The 18,733-nt window shown below is 39.5% G+C and overlaps 1 protein-coding gene across 2 annotated transcripts in view; it reads left to right on the forward strand.

Annotated features, from left to right (window-relative positions):
• RIF1 (replication timing regulatory factor 1) overlaps window positions 1-18,733 on the forward strand; it is a 35,458-nt gene extending 16,725 nt beyond the window's left edge. Inside the window, exons 16-36 of one of the 2 annotated variants that reach the window (XM_062637767.1) lie at window positions 276-349; window positions 457-637; window positions 1,528-1,635; window positions 1,863-2,012; window positions 3,419-3,518; window positions 4,668-4,932; window positions 6,651-6,693; window positions 7,015-7,217; window positions 7,397-7,496; window positions 7,863-8,006; window positions 8,767-8,909; window positions 9,916-10,005; window positions 10,086-10,140; window positions 11,439-14,168; window positions 14,688-14,825; window positions 15,097-15,174; window positions 15,267-15,382; window positions 16,084-16,237; window positions 16,519-16,627; window positions 17,483-17,703; window positions 18,006-18,733. In XM_062637767.1, coding sequence (XP_062493751.1) covers window positions 276-349; window positions 457-637; window positions 1,528-1,635; window positions 1,863-2,012; window positions 3,419-3,518; window positions 4,668-4,932; window positions 6,651-6,693; window positions 7,015-7,217; window positions 7,397-7,496; window positions 7,863-8,006; window positions 8,767-8,909; window positions 9,916-10,005; window positions 10,086-10,140; window positions 11,439-14,168; window positions 14,688-14,825; window positions 15,097-15,174; window positions 15,267-15,382; window positions 16,084-16,237; window positions 16,519-16,627; window positions 17,483-17,703 — 5,202 coding nt within the window. In that variant the 3' untranslated portion in view covers window positions 18,006-18,733. Of the gene's footprint in view, window positions 1-275; window positions 350-456; window positions 638-1,527; window positions 1,636-1,862; window positions 2,013-3,418; window positions 3,519-4,667; window positions 4,933-6,650; window positions 6,694-7,014; window positions 7,218-7,396; window positions 7,497-7,862; window positions 8,007-8,766; window positions 8,910-9,915; window positions 10,006-10,085; window positions 10,141-11,438; window positions 14,169-14,687; window positions 14,826-15,096; window positions 15,175-15,266; window positions 15,383-16,083; window positions 16,238-16,518; window positions 16,628-17,482; window positions 17,872-18,005 lie in introns of those variants that run through there. The other variant, XM_062637768.1, reaches the window with a different exon arrangement.

The following is an 18,733-nucleotide window of genomic DNA, read 5'->3' on the forward strand; positions in this document are numbered from 1 at the left end:
CCGCAGTCTTTGAAATAGAAAAGTCTTTTGTTTCATTGATAGTGTAATTGGTATTCTGCCAAAGCACCAGGACCTAGCAGAAGCTTCAGGTTTCCAGTTCCATCCCCCCCACCCCCCCTTTTTATTTTGAAGTGTTAGAATTGACAATTTTTGACAACTTTCAATAACTGTAGGTTTCTGGCTTAGAGTTAAATGTAATATATAGATACATGTGTGAGGCAGTTGTTCCATTTTGATGTATATGTTGGTTTGACCTCTTAAATTTCTTTTACAAGGGAACACCAGCTTTATTCTTAATTCAGCTGCCTTTCCATGACAACCTCTTGAAATGCTGCGTAACAGATGAAAGGTATGTGGTGGTGGTTGTGTATAACGAACTTCCAATAGAGCTTGTAGAAGTTTTTCCTAACTTCAGCTAAAAAAAAACTATTTTACCTATTTAACTTCCTTCCCTAGGTTCTTTGTAATTCTGGAAACGCTTGTGGGTTATGTTTTGTCTGGGCCTACGTCTCCCCTGGCTTTCAGTGAATCTGTGATCTGCATTATTAATCAGAGTGCAAAGCAAGTGGAAAATAAGGAGCATCTTTGGAGAATGTGGAGTATTGTTGTTAATCCACTAACTGACTGGATTAATCGGGTATAGTGGCTTTTTGTTCTCTTCCAAAAAAAACTCGGGAAAACTGTGCCTGTCTTCTATTTTAATGTATTTTTAGGAATTGCATGTCTTGAAGTGATAGTAACATTAAATAAGGAGCATTTTTTTAAAACATCCCTAACTAGAGTGCAAACATTTGCAGCAAGGCAGGATGAAGGGCAGTAGTGGTGGTTTAAAGTGGTTTAAAGAGTGATCACTCCTCAGTACAAAATCCAGTGTAGTGCTGGGAAGGTTCTCCTTTTTTAAGATGGTAAATGTGTGCTTCAAGCCTTCACTCCTTGAAATGCTTTTGCTGCTACAAAGGTCAGAAGCCTGTCCTCCAGGGCCTTTTAGCTTCTAAACATTAAGAGGCTTGTTTGCTATATGTGAAAATAGAACAAATACAAAGCCGAGACATTTAGGATGTAATTGGAAGAGTGTCTCTTAGACTTCTTGACTGGAAGTGTCACTGAATGCCATATAAACTAGTATTCAATAGGCTCTGCAGATTACTTAACTAGAAGTAACTGAAATATGGGAGTTGTTGAACTCTAGCCCTCACTTAGTCAATAGACCTTTATGAAGGAAGCCTTAGGTGCTTTAAGTAAGTTGCTGTCATCTTTTACTGCAACTGAAACAAAAACCATGCAAGACATTTTCTGATTTTCTTATTCTTGGAATGAAACTGTTTCGGAATTTAGAAGCAGTGCTTTTTATCTCTCTTATTAAACAGTAGGATCAGCTTCAGCTCTTGAAAGAACTGAGACTAGCTGATTTCAAAATGTCATTGACAGTTGAGCTTGCACAGATCTTATGTACAGAACAAATATATTTAAAACAGCCTTATTTGTCATTAAGTTTTCTCTAATTAGAAAATTGTTTTCTCTTTGCAGACTAATGAAGTAAACCAGGGGGATGCACTGGAGCACAACTTCAGTGCTGTTTACTGTGCATTGTTGTTACCAGTATCACAGATCTTCCCCACTCAGGGATTTCCACAGGTAATAGTGAATGCATAATGTTGATTAGTAACAGTGTGGGTTTTGTAAAATCTCTGAGGTACTACCTGATAGTCTCATAGTAGAGTTTGTAGCCAGTATCTGTATGCATTGGACCAGGGTTGGATTTCTTGAGTTACATCAGTTTTGACAGAAGAAGAAAGCTTAAAGCAAGTTATTTTCTCTTTGCACAGACATTGATATTTATAAACTTTTTCTTTCTGTTAAAGCCAACTATGAAATCCTTGTTGCGTGCTTGGTCAGACCTGTATAGAGCATTTGCTCGTTGTGCTGCTTTAGTTGCAACAGCAGAAGAAAACCTATGCTGTGAAGAACTTTGTGCCAAAATAATATCTGGGCTAGAAGGTGAAACTCCAGTAGTGAGTATAAACCGGTGATATTGAACTATCTAAATACTTTAGCAGTTATATTTTGAATTATATAAAATAACCTATTGTAAACTCTAATGTAGTGCTTTCTGTAACTCAAAGTGGTTTAGGTGAGATTGAGAGAAAGCTGTAACGAAATTCTGTGTTACTAACAGGAGTTGAAATTGATATAAAAGAGTAAAAATAATGATAAAACATAAAAAAAGAGAAGTTAAGCAGCCTTTGGATTTGTATTCTAACTATTTAAGTATAAATGGTTAGTGAATGTCATCATGATAAATATTATTTGTCCAGTTCAAATGTGTGTATTTATAAAGTGACTTCAGGCTGAATTAACAAATGCCACAAAACGAGGCACTTTGATTAGGAAGGAAGGTAGAGTAGCACTGCAGCTTTCAGAGGGCAGAGCTTGCCATATTCCTGGTACCACCAACCTTGTACGCTAAAATTTAAAGACTTTACTTCTGAAGCGTTATCAAGGAGAAAGCTTTTGAAAAAGGAGCCTTTACATTATCTTCTTGCCTGTTTGCAAGCCCACATCATGTGGGGCGATAAAGTGTCCATAGGTGTCAGTGAACATCAGCTTTGCAACATAACATCCTTTGTGCTTCCAAGTTGACCATCTTTTGAAAAGAATACTGTGAAAAGAACAAGTGAGAAACAGTTGAGAAAGAGAAATGGAATTTGCTGGATTACAGCATTCTAACTTACTTTGGATGCTGCTGTGTCCCAAATATAAGCTTCAGTTTTCACAAATTAATAATTAAGCAAGCTCAATTTAAACACCTTAAAGCTTCAGTATGTAAGTTATATTGAAACTAAACTTTATTTGGGCCACATTATCAATATTCCTTTTAAAAGCAAGTTTTGTATTATTTAGAAGATTTTATGATGGAGTGAAGAAAAAAAATACCCTTGGCCCATCTTTTTCCATGTACCACAAGCATTTGTGCTTCCTGAATGCTAGTGACAGTGTCATTGTTATTCCTGCAGTGACTTCTCTGAAAATCAGGTTTTAAGTTCAGTAACTGAACTTAAGTGCACACTGACATCTGGTGATGTGTTTTGCTGGATTCCTGGTGCCTTCAGCTGTAATACTTCTGGTGCACCTTCTTAAATCTAGCCCTTTTTTGTGGCTGAATGTTTACTTTTGCTTCTTCAGATTGTCTGTGTGCTTATGTCTTACTTGTGTATCTTAGGAAGACTCAATCTTCAGCTTGTATAAAAGTGTGTAATTCAAAATGTAACCTTATCTGAGTCTACCTGATAACGTGGACAGATTTCATCCACTTTTAAATTTAAAAGCTGCTTGAATTGCTTTCCTGAATGGCCAGCATGTTTTCTTCTGTCACCATTGCTCTTTTGGGCTTTGCTGATGACTTCTGTTTCCTCCTCAGATGATTTCAGTGATGGAAGGTCTCACTCATATTTTATCAGTCATGGCTGACTGCATCAACTTTGCACCATATGATACTAAATATCAACCAAAAAATAAATGTAAGGAAATACTTGAATATTGGGGTTTTCCGTGTCTTTTATTGCAGAGTTGGTAAAAATTAAGAGTTGTTGTAGATGCGGAAGTGATGACTGTAGGGTATCAGTGGTCTGTATATGCTACCCATGCTATCTAAGCACCGAAGGGACTGACAAATCATAAAAAGGAACTAAAAATATCACCCAGTATGGATATTTGAGTATCAGATCTTTCCTATTTGTTGAGCTGTTGAGCAGTTACTGTACAGCCTGAGAAAATGCATCTGTAATGGATGTAAACGTTGAGGCCACTTCAGTTCTCAGTTCACTGTCAAACAGAGCTGGTTTCTGAAGTTCGATTTGGTATTTTCATTTCTGATTTCATTTTTGCATGTGGAATCTGCAGCTTTTGCTTTGTTCAGTCGTAATCTGAGGCAGTAATGCTTGAACATAATCCACAGTCTAATTATGTAATACCTGCCTAAACCTGACAATGAACTTTGATGTAACATTTGAAGCTGCTTTGCATAAAAGAGTCAAGAATAGGTTTAACAGAAGACAAAAGGTCACTGTATGTGAAGTGTTCTTTGTTTTGTTCCCTACTCCCATTTACAGCTACTAAAGCTGAAGAAATGATTTATAAAATAATATAATTCAGCATAAAACTCAAAGTACTGATAATTTCTCTGCCCCATATGAATTTGTTAAAATAATAAGACATTCTGTTGGACTGCTGAAAGAATTAAATGATTTAATTGGAAGTGCTGATGAGGAAAACCACAATTGAAGCCCACACTTAAAATGAATAAACTACTAAAACTTGTACTTCCATTTCCCTCCTCTTCCGCTGTTCCAGAATTTTTGTACCAGCTAGTATCTGTGGGATGGTTGCTGTCTCTTTGCAAGTAGGCATTAAAGACACTTAAAAGCATTGTCATTTGTGTGACCAAGCAGAAGTATAAATAAGAGGAATAGGAGATATCTGTAGTGGGATTATAAAATGATGCAGTAAAAAATGTATGTCTAATATTAGGTCTGGTTTTAAATTATATGTAGATACAGTTTGGGAAGCAGAGTTCAGTTTCTCACGTAGACTGGAAGTTCAGATGTGCTTTGTTGTAATTCATGTTGTTACATAGAAACCCCTAATTTTTAAAACTCTTTTAATGTTAGCTCCACAGACAACTACAGACTGGTCTAAGAAGAAAAAGGAGCCCCTTGGAAAGCTTGCCTCTCTGTTTAAACTCCTGGTGATGTTACTAAACTCTTTCCATGTGTTCAGTTCCAAAGAAATCTGTTCAGAAACATTGGTCTCTGTTGGTCCTTCAATTATTGCTGTTCTTCACAACATCATCAGCCACGTTTCATTGCCTTCAGTGATTGGGACTATGTTTGCAATTTTTTCAAAACCCCTGGCAGTGTGTTATGAAAGAACAAAGTGAGTATTTTAAGAATGGTTGGAAGTCTGGATTCATTGTGTTGCTGCATATTGGCGAAATTTCGTGTGGTCTGTGGCAAGCCATATATCCGAATAAATATAGCTCAGGGGGTTTCAGGGCATTGGCACTAATTCAGCTCTGGCTGAGCCTCACCTTCGAGAGCACCATGTCTGTCACTAGGTTCAGCCCAGCTGGTAGGTGCAGGTTTCGTATCGCATCCGCACACCACAGAAAGGATGTGTCTGGCAGGTAGCTGCTGAGAGCTCCCCTTTTCCTACAATTGCTGTGTAAACCTAGGGTGCTGGGGCTGAGCAAAGGGGCAGCCTGACCTGCGTGAGGCAGCGTGTCGCATTACAGCCCCCAGCACAACCCTGCCTGCCTCTGAGATTCAGTGGGGTTCAAACCCCCAATGCCTGAGCAGCAGCCTCCTTTGTAATGCTTGTCTTCAGGAACAAACCCAAACCTGCCTAGTTGTATACCAAAGGAAACCTATAGGCTTTCTGGAAATCTGGTTGATAAAACTGCAGTCTCTTCAGAGTGGATCTGTTGTCATCTCTGCATGACCAGAGTGGTTGGTTTCTGCCTGCTGTTTATTTTCACTGCAGTGAAGATACTTAACAGTGATGTATTTTCTAGTGGGCAGGAACTGTGTAATGTTTTGTAGGAAATGTAGAAATCATAATTAGTTGATGCGCGCTAAAATCCTGGAAGTTTTTAAGCAGAGGTATATACTGAGAAATGCTCCTGTGCTCTTTGCTCTACTTATGTGGCTTTGCTTTTTTAATCGTTACAGATGTTTCCTCCCAGGCCATGATGGGGAATTATTGGGGGCTTGGTGGGAAGGGGCTGGCAGAAGGTGGTCTCTGATCTGTTGATGCAAGAGTTGCATACTTTGCTTGGGATAAGGAAAAGAGTGCAGCTTTTGTGGGTTTGGGATGAGAGGATGGAATAGGATAGTCAATCTGTATAAGTTTCATTGAAACTTTTACTGAAACTTGAAGCAGGGCTGCCACCTCTAACCTAAAATTCATCAGGAGTCTCTGTCTCATAGGCAAGACCCTACTTGTTCCTATGTCAGGTTCAGTTGAACACCATCTCTCTCCATCTCCCATCTCTTCTGCTTTGGTTTGAGCATTGTCGTAGAATTATCATTAAAAGGGAGAAGTAAGTGCTGGAGGTATAATGTTGAATGAAAGCATATCCATGCAAATACAGGTTTGGGGACCTCTTCAGGTTTGAGACCACAGGTTAATAAACTGAACTGCTAAATGCAGTTTTCTCACATTTTTCAGGATGGTGTATCCAGGGATTTAGTTATGTGAAATGACTTCGTTTAGGCAGTACTTCAGCTTTTTAATGCAGATATTTATGGGGCCTGGGAAATTGTTTCGATAGAAGGTTCAGAGCAAAAGGCAGTTAGAAGTTACTTCATAAGAAAACCTTTAATTTGAAGTTTGTACCAATTACTGCTGTCTTACCACTAGTTTCTCTTAATGTTAGCATGTAAGTATCAGGAGCATTAAAGGGAGCTTACTTGAAACTGTTCATATCAGGAGATGCTTTAATCACCCAGTGGGAGGGTAGTTTCATAACATTATTTCATTGAGTTGTATACTAAAACCAGTGTGCAGTGCTTGAGTGCATGATGTGTTTAATTCTTTTATCTTGGGATAAGTGAGATGGCAAAATCTAAACTTTATTGTTTCTGTTTTGGCAGGCTTGCTGATGTATCTAAAGTATACAGTAATCTTAACAACAAGGTAAATTTGCTGGAGAAATAGCTGGGGGGGGGGGAATGGCTGACACGAATTTTGCCATTCCTTCTGTATTTTAAGCAAAAATTAAAAATACACTGAAGGCAGAGTTTTTATTTTTTTTTTTTTTCCTAAAAATGTAGCTGAGGGGAGGACCACTAAACTCACCTGTTCAGACTTTGTGTGCTCTGCTGTTTAAACTTTATTCTTCGGGCCATACTGTTCTATGGGATAATAATTTTTAAATAATGTTTTAAACTTTTAAATAGTGAATGTGTGAAAAGCTTGAATAAAATAAAACACCCTATTGTTTCTTCTCTCTCTCAGCTGGAAAAACTCCTGGCCGAGGTTATCCAGTGTTTACAGTCTCACTGCACTGGCTCTTATGATAGCAAACTGCTGGAACAGATTTCACCGTTGCTCTGTGTAGCATTTCAGCATAAGAGCAAACAGATCCGCAACCAGTGTGCCCAATTCTGGAATGCAACATTCGCCAAGACTACAGCATTGGAATACCCTGAAGAGTTAAAGTAAGAGACATAGTTTTTTGTATTTATATATTTTTAAAGGAACAGATCTCAGGTTATGTACAAATGACTTTGTATAGCTCTAGTCACCGTCTGTATTCTGCTTTTCATGCAAGCAGGGATAACTGCTGGTCTTGTTCCCCCATCCCTCTGTAAGTTTAAAGTTCTTTTCTGTTGAACAGATCTGTGTTAAACCAAGCCAAAAAGAAAATTCCACTCCTGCTACCTGGTTTTGAAAGCATTGAGGGAGCCGAAGAATACAGTGGCCCATTCTCTGATGCGGTAAATATTTTGTTGACCCCATTGGTTGCTTCATTGTATATAACTCTAGGGGATCATTCATAAGGTAGTGGCACAGTCGGTTTTGATTTTTTCTGTGATTGGCCTACACTTGCCTCGGGTTTGGAATGAGAAGCTACGCACAGTAAGCACTGTCAGAAGACTGAGCTGGTCCATAATATTTTATGCATTTTAAATTGTGGGCTCTGCTAACTTGCTTGACTTGATTTTTTAAGTTGTCCTCTACGTAATTTAGAGGAAAATGGGAGTGTGGGATGGCTTACTTGAAGAAATTAATACATCTCAGGAGGGGTTTGTGAGCTTGAGGTCTCTCCATACAATGCCTTCAGTGTCTTTTTTTTTGAATAGATGGAAAATTCACAGCTGGATGCAAAGATAAGTGGAATGGAAGCAAATTTGGGTCAAAACCGAGGTTCTGTACTGGCACAGATGAGTGAACAAAAAGATGAAGTACAAGACAAATCTAGTAATGTGCAAGTGACATCTGCAAAGGTGAGGTGTCTGCAGATGGGTGTGAGAGTCAGATCCATTCTGTTCTGTAGCAGAACGTCCTCTGTGTTCCTGCAGATGCTCAGTAGAAACTAATGACTTCTGTGATGCTGAAACATTTTTCTGTCAAACTTATGCTGTATAGCACACTTAAGTATTCCTGCTAAAATTCTCTGCTGAGCTTACAGATTGCTGAGTTTTAAGGAGGTCTCATGGAGGGCTGCTTGAGGGATGGGGAATGGCACCCACATACAAAGTTCACCCCTGGGTCTGGGTGCAATTTGTGACTGAATTCAGGTCCCGAGGTGGGTCTTGGTCCTGGTAGACCTGTGCTTGCATGCTCTGAATTGGTCACACACACTAGGGAGCATAGGTTATTGTATTCCTAAGGAATGGCTGACTTAGTAAACAGTAGTAAATAATATCCCCCAAGGGTATTGAGGTATGTTCCCATCTTAGAGGCTTTGAACTTCAAGATGTCAAAGTGCAGGAGCTTGTGCTTAGAGGCATGGAGGAGAGACTGCAGCATCTCTCCTCAGTAGTAATGTTGGGGGGCAAAAACTCACTCATGAAGAAAATCATCACCTAATGAGGGATTTGTGCCAGTTAATATTTTTTATATTATGTGTATATATATTATATAGCCACTGAAAGAATAGTGGTTATTTAAGAACTGTTCTGTTTAGGATGACTGTACCCGAAGTAGAAAAACACTTCCAGTTCCTCTGCTTTGTTTCTAATTTTTTTTTTTTCTTTTCTGTAGTTGAAATTAGAATTTTCATCTTTGAAGGCTAAAAGTGAGATACTTCTGGAAGAGGAGAAATCCATTGATTTTGTGTATATTCCTCCAGAAACAAAAGAAAGAGTACTGACAGAACATCAAAAAGAAGTGCTTAGGTCAAAAAGGTCTGTGACTTACTCTGTTGTAAACTTAATGTGGAATATCATTGCACTGAGTATGTCAGATTGACAGAATTTCAGTTTTTGTATCAGACTACTATAGGCAATTAAATCTTACTCTTTCATACAGAGTTTAAAGCTAACGAAGTTATTTGCTTTACTATTTTAAAGCAACCAAATTACTCTCTGATCTGTTCCTATTTCGATTAAATATACTCTCTGTTAATAGTTAGGAGTTTGGTAATTTTGAGTTTGCATTTTTATGTCACAACTTCTGCCATGTGAAATGGAAGATGTAATTTTTCTTAAATCATTGAAATTAAAAGTTTTTTACCTTCTCTGAAAGAAAGACTTCTAAAATTGAAAAGATGAACTTATGACAGCAGCATATCTCAAATTAGGATATTCCCAAGACTCATCTTAATTGCAAGGGGATGTTTAGAATTATCCTTTTTTTAATGCAAGAAAATAATACCCAGAGTATTTTCAGGCAGCAAAAAAACAGGGTAAGTAAAACTTACATACAGCGGTGCTTGACAGGAAGTTGGTTAGATTCTGTACGTGGATCAGTTCTTTGCAGAGCGAGATCCCAACCACAGCATTTTTCTCCAAAAGCGTGTTCAAAATGGAAAAAAAAATAATGCAACTGACAAGAGCAGTCTGGAAATAAGGAGATAAATCATGCCCTCATTCCGCTTTGCATTTTGCTGTGCCATTTGGGGTGTGAGGTTGTGTCAGTCAGTTGCAATATTGCATCTTTCCTGCCTGAACCAGAGAGTGGAGTGTGCGGCTTCAGTTCCTCTGAACACTTCACGTACATTCCCTTGCTCTTTGTGCAGCAGCCCCTACTGGGATGCGTGTTGCTGTTCAAGTGGTCTTTAGGGTTTGGACATTCAGTCCACCTCATACAAGCATCTGCTCTCTTGTGATGATGTAATGTGTTACACTAGCCTGCCCTCCTTTTAGTTTTCCAGTAAAAGAGTCTGACTTCCCATTTCTGGTTTTGTTTCAGAGTTGGTATTCCTGCTATGTACAACAATTTGGACGCATCACAAGATACTACCTTATTTTCTCAGTATACTCAAAGCCAGGAAGATTCTTTGTAAGTAAAGGGGACCAGTGTGTACACTGGAGGTGTACCCCTTTCTACAGCACTTCTAATTCAAGTAACTTCTATTTCAGGGAAAAATCATCTTTAATAGAAAATGCAAAAGAAGATACTAAAACCAAGTCTCAGGTAATTTCTCATTGTCTTATAGTAATTAAGATACCAGAATAATAACCATACTGGTGATGTTTTCTTCATATTAGTAGCTCTGTAAGTAATGGCATAAGTCTTTTATTATTGGCCATGATATGGTTTTAAGATTGATTTGGAAACTCTTCAAACAAAAAGAAGTACCCTCAAATGTATTAGCTCACAGGAATCATTTCCTTTCTCTGTATTGATTAACATGTAAGAATATCTTCTCTTTCTTTGGCGTCTGCTATTTTTTCCATGCCCAAATGATATTGACACAGGCTCTGTGACTGCAGAATATACTGATAGTGGTTTGTATTTCATTCTCATCACCAGATGAGAATTCAATACTGTTATCAGGGTTCTTTGAGCTGTGTTCTGATTTGTATAATTTAAATCAGAAGGGGCCAATCATTATGCATTTTGACTTCAATTCAAAATGTGAGGATTTATATAATTAGATTTAGTGTGGATGTATTTAAGTTACACACCTACAGGTACTATGGGAACTTATGGTCAGTCATGTCTATGTGCTACCACTGACTAATGTTTCAGTGGGGTGAAATACTCCAGAGCTGCAGCACAGACTTACTATGACTTGCTCCGGTGCTGTATGTCTTATGATTCAGTAATCACAGCACTGTTGCCTTCTCTTCCATAACACTTTTTTCCCTAGTGGATGGGTTTTGGTATGCATGATGATTTTCTGGAACTGTTTTCACTGTTAAAAATCTTAATGTTAATTTCTGTGTTACTCTAGCAGACCACACTTTGAACAGCTTTGCTAAGTTTCCACATTTTGAACTTCTTTTGCATGAAATTGTAAGGGCCTCAAGGGGATTAAATAGTAGATTTTGGAAATTGTAAGTTGCAGGGGGGTTGGAAATAGATGATCTTAAGGTCCTTTCCAACCCTAGCTATTCTATGATTCTGTTAATCCCCATTAGGAGAGGAGTTGCCTTTAAGCAGCTATTGTTCCGAACACACAGTAGGTGAACTACAGCAGAATTTTCATAAAACCTGTTTGAGTAGTAGGTTTGTTAGTATCTGGCAAAACCTACATAAAACGGTTTTGCGGTTCTTCATGTTTTGGGATTAAATAGCTTTAAAAAAAACCCAACAAACTACAGTCTTTATCTTTCATAACTACTGAAGGACAGATAACCAAAGTATTGGAAAGAAGGGTGGTTTGGAATCCCCTTTGGCTCTGTTGTTTTCTATCCCACCGGGGCAGTTTTTTAAATATTTTATCCATAGCCAAACTACAATATTTGCTGTTTATATTTTTGGGACAGGAAGAAAATGCAAAGAGTGAAGGATGCGCCAATGAATCAGATAATCTTCTTGAGAATGCTGCTTGTGTGAACAAGTCACCTGTTGCTCACCCAGAAGGGAGCTCAACTTTAAACAGTGGGGAAGAATCAAGAAGGGAGACAAGTGGGATGATTTTGGAGGAGCTGTCAGCTGGAGAGGGATCAGAAGGAAGTACTGTGGAAGCAGCTTCAAAGGAGCTCTTATCAGGGAATGAAAACACTTCAAATGTCAGCAACAGTTCAACTTCAAGTGACATAATTTCTGGAACACCACAGCCTGCAAGCCGACGACAGTCTTTTATTACTTTGGAGAAATTTGGTAGTTCAGAGAACAGACCCTTCAGCCTTTCAGCATTGAGTGGTGTATCAGAGACATCCGGAGGTGCTTCTGTGGCAGGTAAACAGGAAAAGACTAGTGCTAAACCAGAAAAATCTGGAGAAGAAAATAAAAGGCCTACAAAAACAGAACAAATATTTACTGCAATACGAAGGCTGACTCGCAGACAGAGTAAAATGGATCAACAAGGGAATCAGCAGTCCAAGTCATTAATCAGGTCAGAACAAGAGAAAAGCATACAAGAGTCTTTTGCTTCAAAAAGTGTAAAAAGTAATCTGTCTTCTGCAGTAGAAGACGTGGAACGCAGTCTTCTTGCTCAGTCCCAAGTTCTCCATTCTACAGAACTAGAAATTAAAAGAGCTGAAGATCTGATAGCAGAAGCAGAAAAGACCCAGACATTAGATACAGATTCTAAAGAAAATACACCCCCAGAGATGACTGTGTCATCCGACCAGGTCACAGGCGATGACAGTCAGGCTCCACATGTGTCTTCTGGTCAGAAAACACTAAGACGTTCTTCAAGACGGCGGTCAGAAACTGTAGAAGGTACAGCAGGTAGTCAAGATAAGGAAGATGGCCACCAAAAGAGAGACAGATGTAAAGACAACGAAAAACCTGGGCAAAAGAAGGTACCACAGGCTAAAGATGCTTTATCCCAAAAGCAGAAAGCAGTTTCTGGGAAGGCTACAGAAAATACGAATAAAGAAAGCAACCTACCTGAGAGAACTGCAGAGGACTGCAGCTCAGAGGAGTCTCCTGCTTCAGCAGGCCCTGATGAGGAAGTGGACAAGAGTGCTATTAGGTCAGAAGAGAACTCGAAGACTGACACAGAAAGTCAAGACTATAGCTCAAGTACAGCAGGTCAGAAGTTGGAACGCCCACGATACCACACAAGAAGTGCTTCACAAGGATTGCTTTCCAGCATAGAAAATTCAGAGGCTGATGGCTCTGAGGCCAAGGAAGAAAGCACAAGGAAGAAAAGATCGGCCAAAGTGAAAAATAGAAGTGATTTTCTTGAAGGTAAATTAAAAGATCTACAGCCAGGAAGCCATAGCCGTGAGGTGTCTTCCCAAAAAAATGAAACAAAGGATCTGTTGGAAGGAAGCAAAGGGGAGCTGAGCTGTGAAGTCAGCACAGATGCTGCACTGACATCTGAACCATGTGACCCGAAGACCCAAGTGACTTCCACAGATGCTAGCAAAGCTGTGGAATCTGCCATCTCGAAAGATTCATCTGGTGTGCAGAACAAGAATGTGGAACAGAACAAGAGGCACACACTGATGGAATCGGTCACCAACCCGTGTGTAGCTGATCCAGATTTGAAAGCAGTAGAAAAAGGTGAAGACGTTGTGAAGCAAACAGTTGTAGAGGACTGTCAAGCAACTGTTCTGTCTGAATGTGTATCCACACCAGATGCTTCAGGTGGTGATCTTTCCTTTTCAGAAATACCCAGGTGTCACCACAAAAGAAGCAAAAGGCTGAAAAAACCAAAGAGCTGTAGCTGCTGTCATAAAAAGTCAAGGCAAGAAGTAACGTCATTGACTGAATTAAAAAATAAGAACACTCCAGAACCAAGTGAGCCCCAAATCACCCCAGTTCAGACGCCTGGCAATACATCAGAGCTGTCCAGTAATTCAGATTTGGACAAGAGGTTGTCCATGGCACCCTGTGCAATGAGCACTCCAGTGCATCTTCCTAAGGAACCTAGTGCCTTTAACTTGGAAAGAGAGGGATCATCTGAGGATAACCTGGAAGGAAAGAGCTCTGTAATGGAGGAGGATCTAGAAAATCGAGTATGTGTAGCAGGTGAAATCACTGACCCCATAGTAGAAACAGAAGAACCTGCTGATAAGGATGGCCAAACTGAACAGTGTCTGTCCAGGTGTGTGCCAGAGGAGCCTGGAGGAAGCAGTCTGGTTGAAGGGAATCAAAATGAAGAACCAGTAGCTACAGAAGAAGAAGAAACCAGTCTGAATGAACAGCTGGAGAAGATACCTGAGGCACTAGTTGTTAGCAAGCCTGAGAAAAAACACATGGATGAGCAAGAAAGCAGTTGGGGCGATAAAGAAGCAGATGAGAATACTGTAGGAGAAATGTGTATTAATCAGGATAAAGAGATAAAGGAGGAATTAGAGGAAACTGAAATTACAGTGCCTGAAAATATGGTCTTGGACAAAGGAGATGAAGTAGAAAATAACATTGTGGATTCACCTCAGAAGCTGGAAGATGATGATTCTTTAGCGGTAGTTAATGAAAGCCCTAATGGTGTGCAAGGCCGCTGCACCTGGTCTCCTTCAGCTTCTCCATCCACAAGTATTTTAAAGAGAGGTGTAAAAAGAAATCAAGATGATGATTCCCTGTCACCCCCTAATAAGGTATTACGATGTGATTCATGATGTGATGCTTGCAGTTCCTTCGGTTCATAATCAGGGCATGTAACAGTACCTGAGTGTAATGAGTTTCAAATACATTGAATTATTGACTGTATTTTTTGTTGTAAATGATGTTACGCTGAAGACGTAGAGAATTCTGTTTTGGAATGTGCAAGCCCTGACAGGCTTGTGTCATCACAGGGCTCAGGGTGAGGAGTTTCATTTTCAAAACAGAGCCCAAGTCTGGGCTGCTGCTTGGGCTGCAGTGTGAGACATCACTGCAGAGCTGCTGTAATAAGGGTCTTGCCACCACGGTTTGAGCAGTTTAGCAAAAGGCATGTGCTGCTCCTTTCAGCAGTGAGAAAGCCACACTTCCTGTCCTCACTGAAACATTATCTGTGTCATTCAAGAACGTTAATGACTTATTTCAAATGGAGCTGTTCTGTCTCCTCAGACTTACTTCCCCAGAGTGTGGTGGTTTGTGTTCACGCTATAAAAACTACTTCTCTTTTCTAAAAACAGATCCGTCGAGTCTCTTTTGCAAATCCAATTTATCAAGAAGGACTGGCAGATGACATAGATAGAAGAAGCCCAGTCATTAGATCCCATTCTTCACCATCTTCCCGAAGTCTTAAAATTTTATCTAATATTCAGGCCAAGGTAAATTGTATTACTCTTGTATATCACAAGTACTCACAGCTCTTGTTTGTCATTGGTAATGTTGCCTTAGTGTGTGTTACAATTGTAAGAGCAGGGAATCAGTATGGGTAAGAAACCTTGCTGATGTAAGGTTTAGCTATAACTGATTTAGCATGATTCTTCCTGTTACTCTCTGAAGACAAGGGCACTCTGAGGTCTAGGTAGCTAGGATCTTACCATTAACTGAATTCCTGCGATCCTGAGAGATACTTTTTCCTCTTTTTCTACCCAGCATATTACCACTCCAACCAAAGGATTTCTGTCCCCAGGATCTCGTAACCCTAAATTTAAGAGCTCAAAGAAGTGTTTAGTAAGATGTGCTTTGGTTCATGTATTCTTCTATTTTTTTCCCATATTCAGTTGTGTGATAGCCAATTTAATATTTTTTCTGTATTATTCAAGATCACAGAAATGACAAAGGAGTCACTGCCTGGCCCCATGGAACGCATGTATCCTGCCTTAGTTGGCTGCAAAGCACCAGTGGATGTAATTTTACCTCAGATTACATCAAACATATGGTAAGTGGATTGTTGGTTTTGAAGATGACAGTTCAGTAGAAACAGAATTCTTACCAAACTTACAAAGCCAAATTTTCTGATGCAAAATGTGATAACTTGGAGACACCTTTTTGCCAGGTTTTTTTTTAAAGGAAAGAGGTTATTTTTGTGAAGGAGAGACTTAACTGTTTTGGAATTATTCAAGTCATCTTATGAAAAGCTGATACCCAGGAACACCGGGAGCTTTCTCCACTTCACATGACAGAGCAGACCGATCTTAGTGATTATCTGCAGCAAAGCAGCTGGAGCTTTCGGTGTCCTGAAGGAGAAGCAAGATTTTGGAAAAACCCTACATTTCAAATGCAGAAAGGCTGGGTGCTCAGCTAGTTTGAGTTACAGTCTGAATTTTGGTAATTTATCATGACAAATTGTAGACATGCAGTGGGAGTTGCTCAGAACGGCTGTGGCTAGTGTGTTCAGCCCCTTTTCATTTCACTCCTGTTAAATGCGAGTCGGCTTTAGAATGCTAGTCACTGATGGATGTAGGATAAGCTGCAGAAGGGTGTGCTTCTGCAGCCAGGACATCATTTGCATCTTGTTTTTTCCTTCACTTATGTGAATGTGAACCAGCATTCATATAAGATTCCTTTCTGCCCACCATGCCAGGCAGAAAGAACTTGAATTCCAGATAATAATCCATTTTTCCTTCTCCCCTGCTGCAGTGCCAGAGGCTTGGGGCAGCTTATTCGAGCAAAGAACATTAAGACAGTGGGTGATCTGAGTACTTTGACAGCATCAGAAATCAAAACTCTTCCCATCCGCTCTCCGAAAATTTCCAATGTTAAAAGAGCTCTGAAAGGCTATCATGAGCAACAGGTAAAGTTTAATTTTAGTACACAAAAAGCAAGTATTGGCCTAATGAACTGCTAACATCCATCATGAGGAATAACAGGCTTTTTTCCCCATTAGAAATAGCACTTTAAAACGTTAACCTCTACCTGTCACAGTCACCTGGGAATTGAAGGTACAGAAGACTTGGCTACAATATTATTAACAGGAATAATGATTGTATTTATTATGAGGTTAAAATATGCCCCACCATGTATTTTTTTTTTCCTTGAAAATGCATTTTCTGTTCTTTCCCAAAAATTCTTCAGGTAAAATCTCGAGGATTTGAGGAAATGGCAGTGCTTGAAGACACAGAAAAGGCCATAAATAACATAGAAGATAAATCTCTTTCTGTAGATGAAGAAAAACTTGCAACAGGTACATATTGCCGGGTTTTGCTTAGGATTGGGGTGTTTCCGCTGTATTGCTGCTTTCATTCTCCTAATGGGACCATTTGATTTTTTTTTAACTATTACAGATATTAGCACCTTAGATGGGTGTTTGAGGTAGCCACTTTATGACATGCTGTGGCAATGGCTTTTTAAAGCCTGCTACATATTTTGAGGGAAGGATGCTGGTTTTCTCTAAATAAGCTTGCATAAGCATGAAAAGAACCAATTAGGCAGGGCTCTAAGTACTTAAGTTTCTGAATCTAGCATGTTCTCTCCTGAGCTGTTTAATGGTGTAGTAACTGCTATGCTTCTGGGCATGCACAAAAACAAGCAAGATGAAGCAGAGGTAGTTCAGTGGTGTCTCATCTGGAGGGAGTGGAAGAGGAGGGGGTTAATTCCCTGGATACCCAGTTTGGATTTGGTTGCCTAGCTTTTCATTTGAATTCTCACATGTATTTTTGGAGTTTGACCTGGTAGCTCAGAGGAAACCGACATTTGTGCTTCCTACAAGATACCTGAACCATTTGTTTACCTAGAAAACAGAACTGATCAGTAACTTCTCAGCTGCCGATTTCAGAGTTGGCCCTTGGGATAACTCGTCTGGCACTGGCAGTATCTGAATCAAATACTTTCATGTCTGTCCTTAGTTTTATTGTACATAGGGTAAAGAAGGGTAGGGTGGAGTCCTGAGGGCTGCATCTGTCAGAAGCTCTTGTGTGGGACAAATACTTTATAGACTGCTTGAATATATTATTTAGTGCAGAAGAAGCTGTAACGTAACTCTGCCTAGGTTTAAATGCAGACTAGCAGACTGCCCTGCCCTGCTGTCCTTCCTTTTCAGATTTGATTGAACCCATTGTCGTGAATACAAATGACCATCCCGCAGCAGATCTGATGAGCCGGATTGATGCACTTGCTGCTCAGCTGAGCACTGAAGACCTTCACAGCTATTCAGGCAGCCAGCTTTTTGAGATGCAAGAAAAACTTGTTGGCATGACAAACTGTATCATGAAGAATTTGCAGTCTCGCTGGAAGTCGCCACCCCATGAAAGTTCAGATTAGGTGCATATCATTCCTAAATAAGGAGGCTTTTGTTACAACAATTTTGCCCAAACCCTTCTCTTACTGGTGAATTATTTCTTAAACTGTGTATTTTGTACTATAAAAGATTTTTTAACGTTTATGTCAGAAAAATATATCATGTTGGGGGATTTCCCCCCCTCCCTTTTTTTTTTTCTTTTTGTGGGTTGTTTTGTTTTGCTTTTAGGGTTTTGGGGTTTTTTTTATTCGTTGTTGTAATTTGTGGGATTGCTTATTCCCTATTAGAGGTATTTGTATTGTATTGCTATGCATATTTCTTTCAGGTAGTGAAAGAAAGCGTGACAAAGTTGTGCAATAGCAAAGACTGTGAAACCAAACCAACAGAGTAGTTACTTTTTTCAAATCTGAAGTGTTCTTACTGCTACAAACTCGTGGTACTCAGTAAGAGGTTGATCTCATGGCTCCACTCGCCTGCTACCCCTCTTGGCTTCCTCTGAAGCTGTTGAAACCCTGACAGAGAGCAGCAATCTCTCAGCACACCATTTTGTATAGAGATAATATGTGCTTAATTCCATACCCCAGCAACAGTCCAGGAGCCTGGTATTTGACAGCCAGGGGACATCTATTTTTGCATGTATTTTTCTAAGAATCACACTAAGAAGCTGATAATGAAATGTGCCCTTACAGGCAAGAGACTTTGCAGAATCTCTCAGGCTTTTCCCCATATTCTTTGTTTGCAGCAGTTCTCCTTTTGTAGAGAAGACTTTCCTTTGGAAATGGATAAATTTGACAAGATCTCTTTGTATATTGTGTACAGACTTACAGCAAATGTTGGTTAATAATTTATGATGTTGAGTTTTAATTGCGTGGAATGCATTGCTGCTTCTCAGAGACCTTCAGAGAGAGTTCTCGGTTTTTACTCTGGAAATCTGATTTGTATATAGTGTTCCGTAGCTATCAAAATGAATGTTTATTGAAAGGAATTGCTGCAACTGGTTTTAGAATTTACACATGGACAAATAAAAGAGCAGATAGTTCCCAAACTTGTTAA

The sequence above is a fragment of the Pezoporus occidentalis genome, unplaced genomic scaffold, assembly GCF_034315485.1.
Source record: "Pezoporus occidentalis ecotype Australia unplaced genomic scaffold, CSIRO_AGI_Poc_V1 ctg54, whole genome shotgun sequence".
In the NCBI taxonomy this organism is placed as follows: Eukaryota; Metazoa; Chordata; class Aves; order Psittaciformes; family Psittacidae; genus Pezoporus; species Pezoporus occidentalis.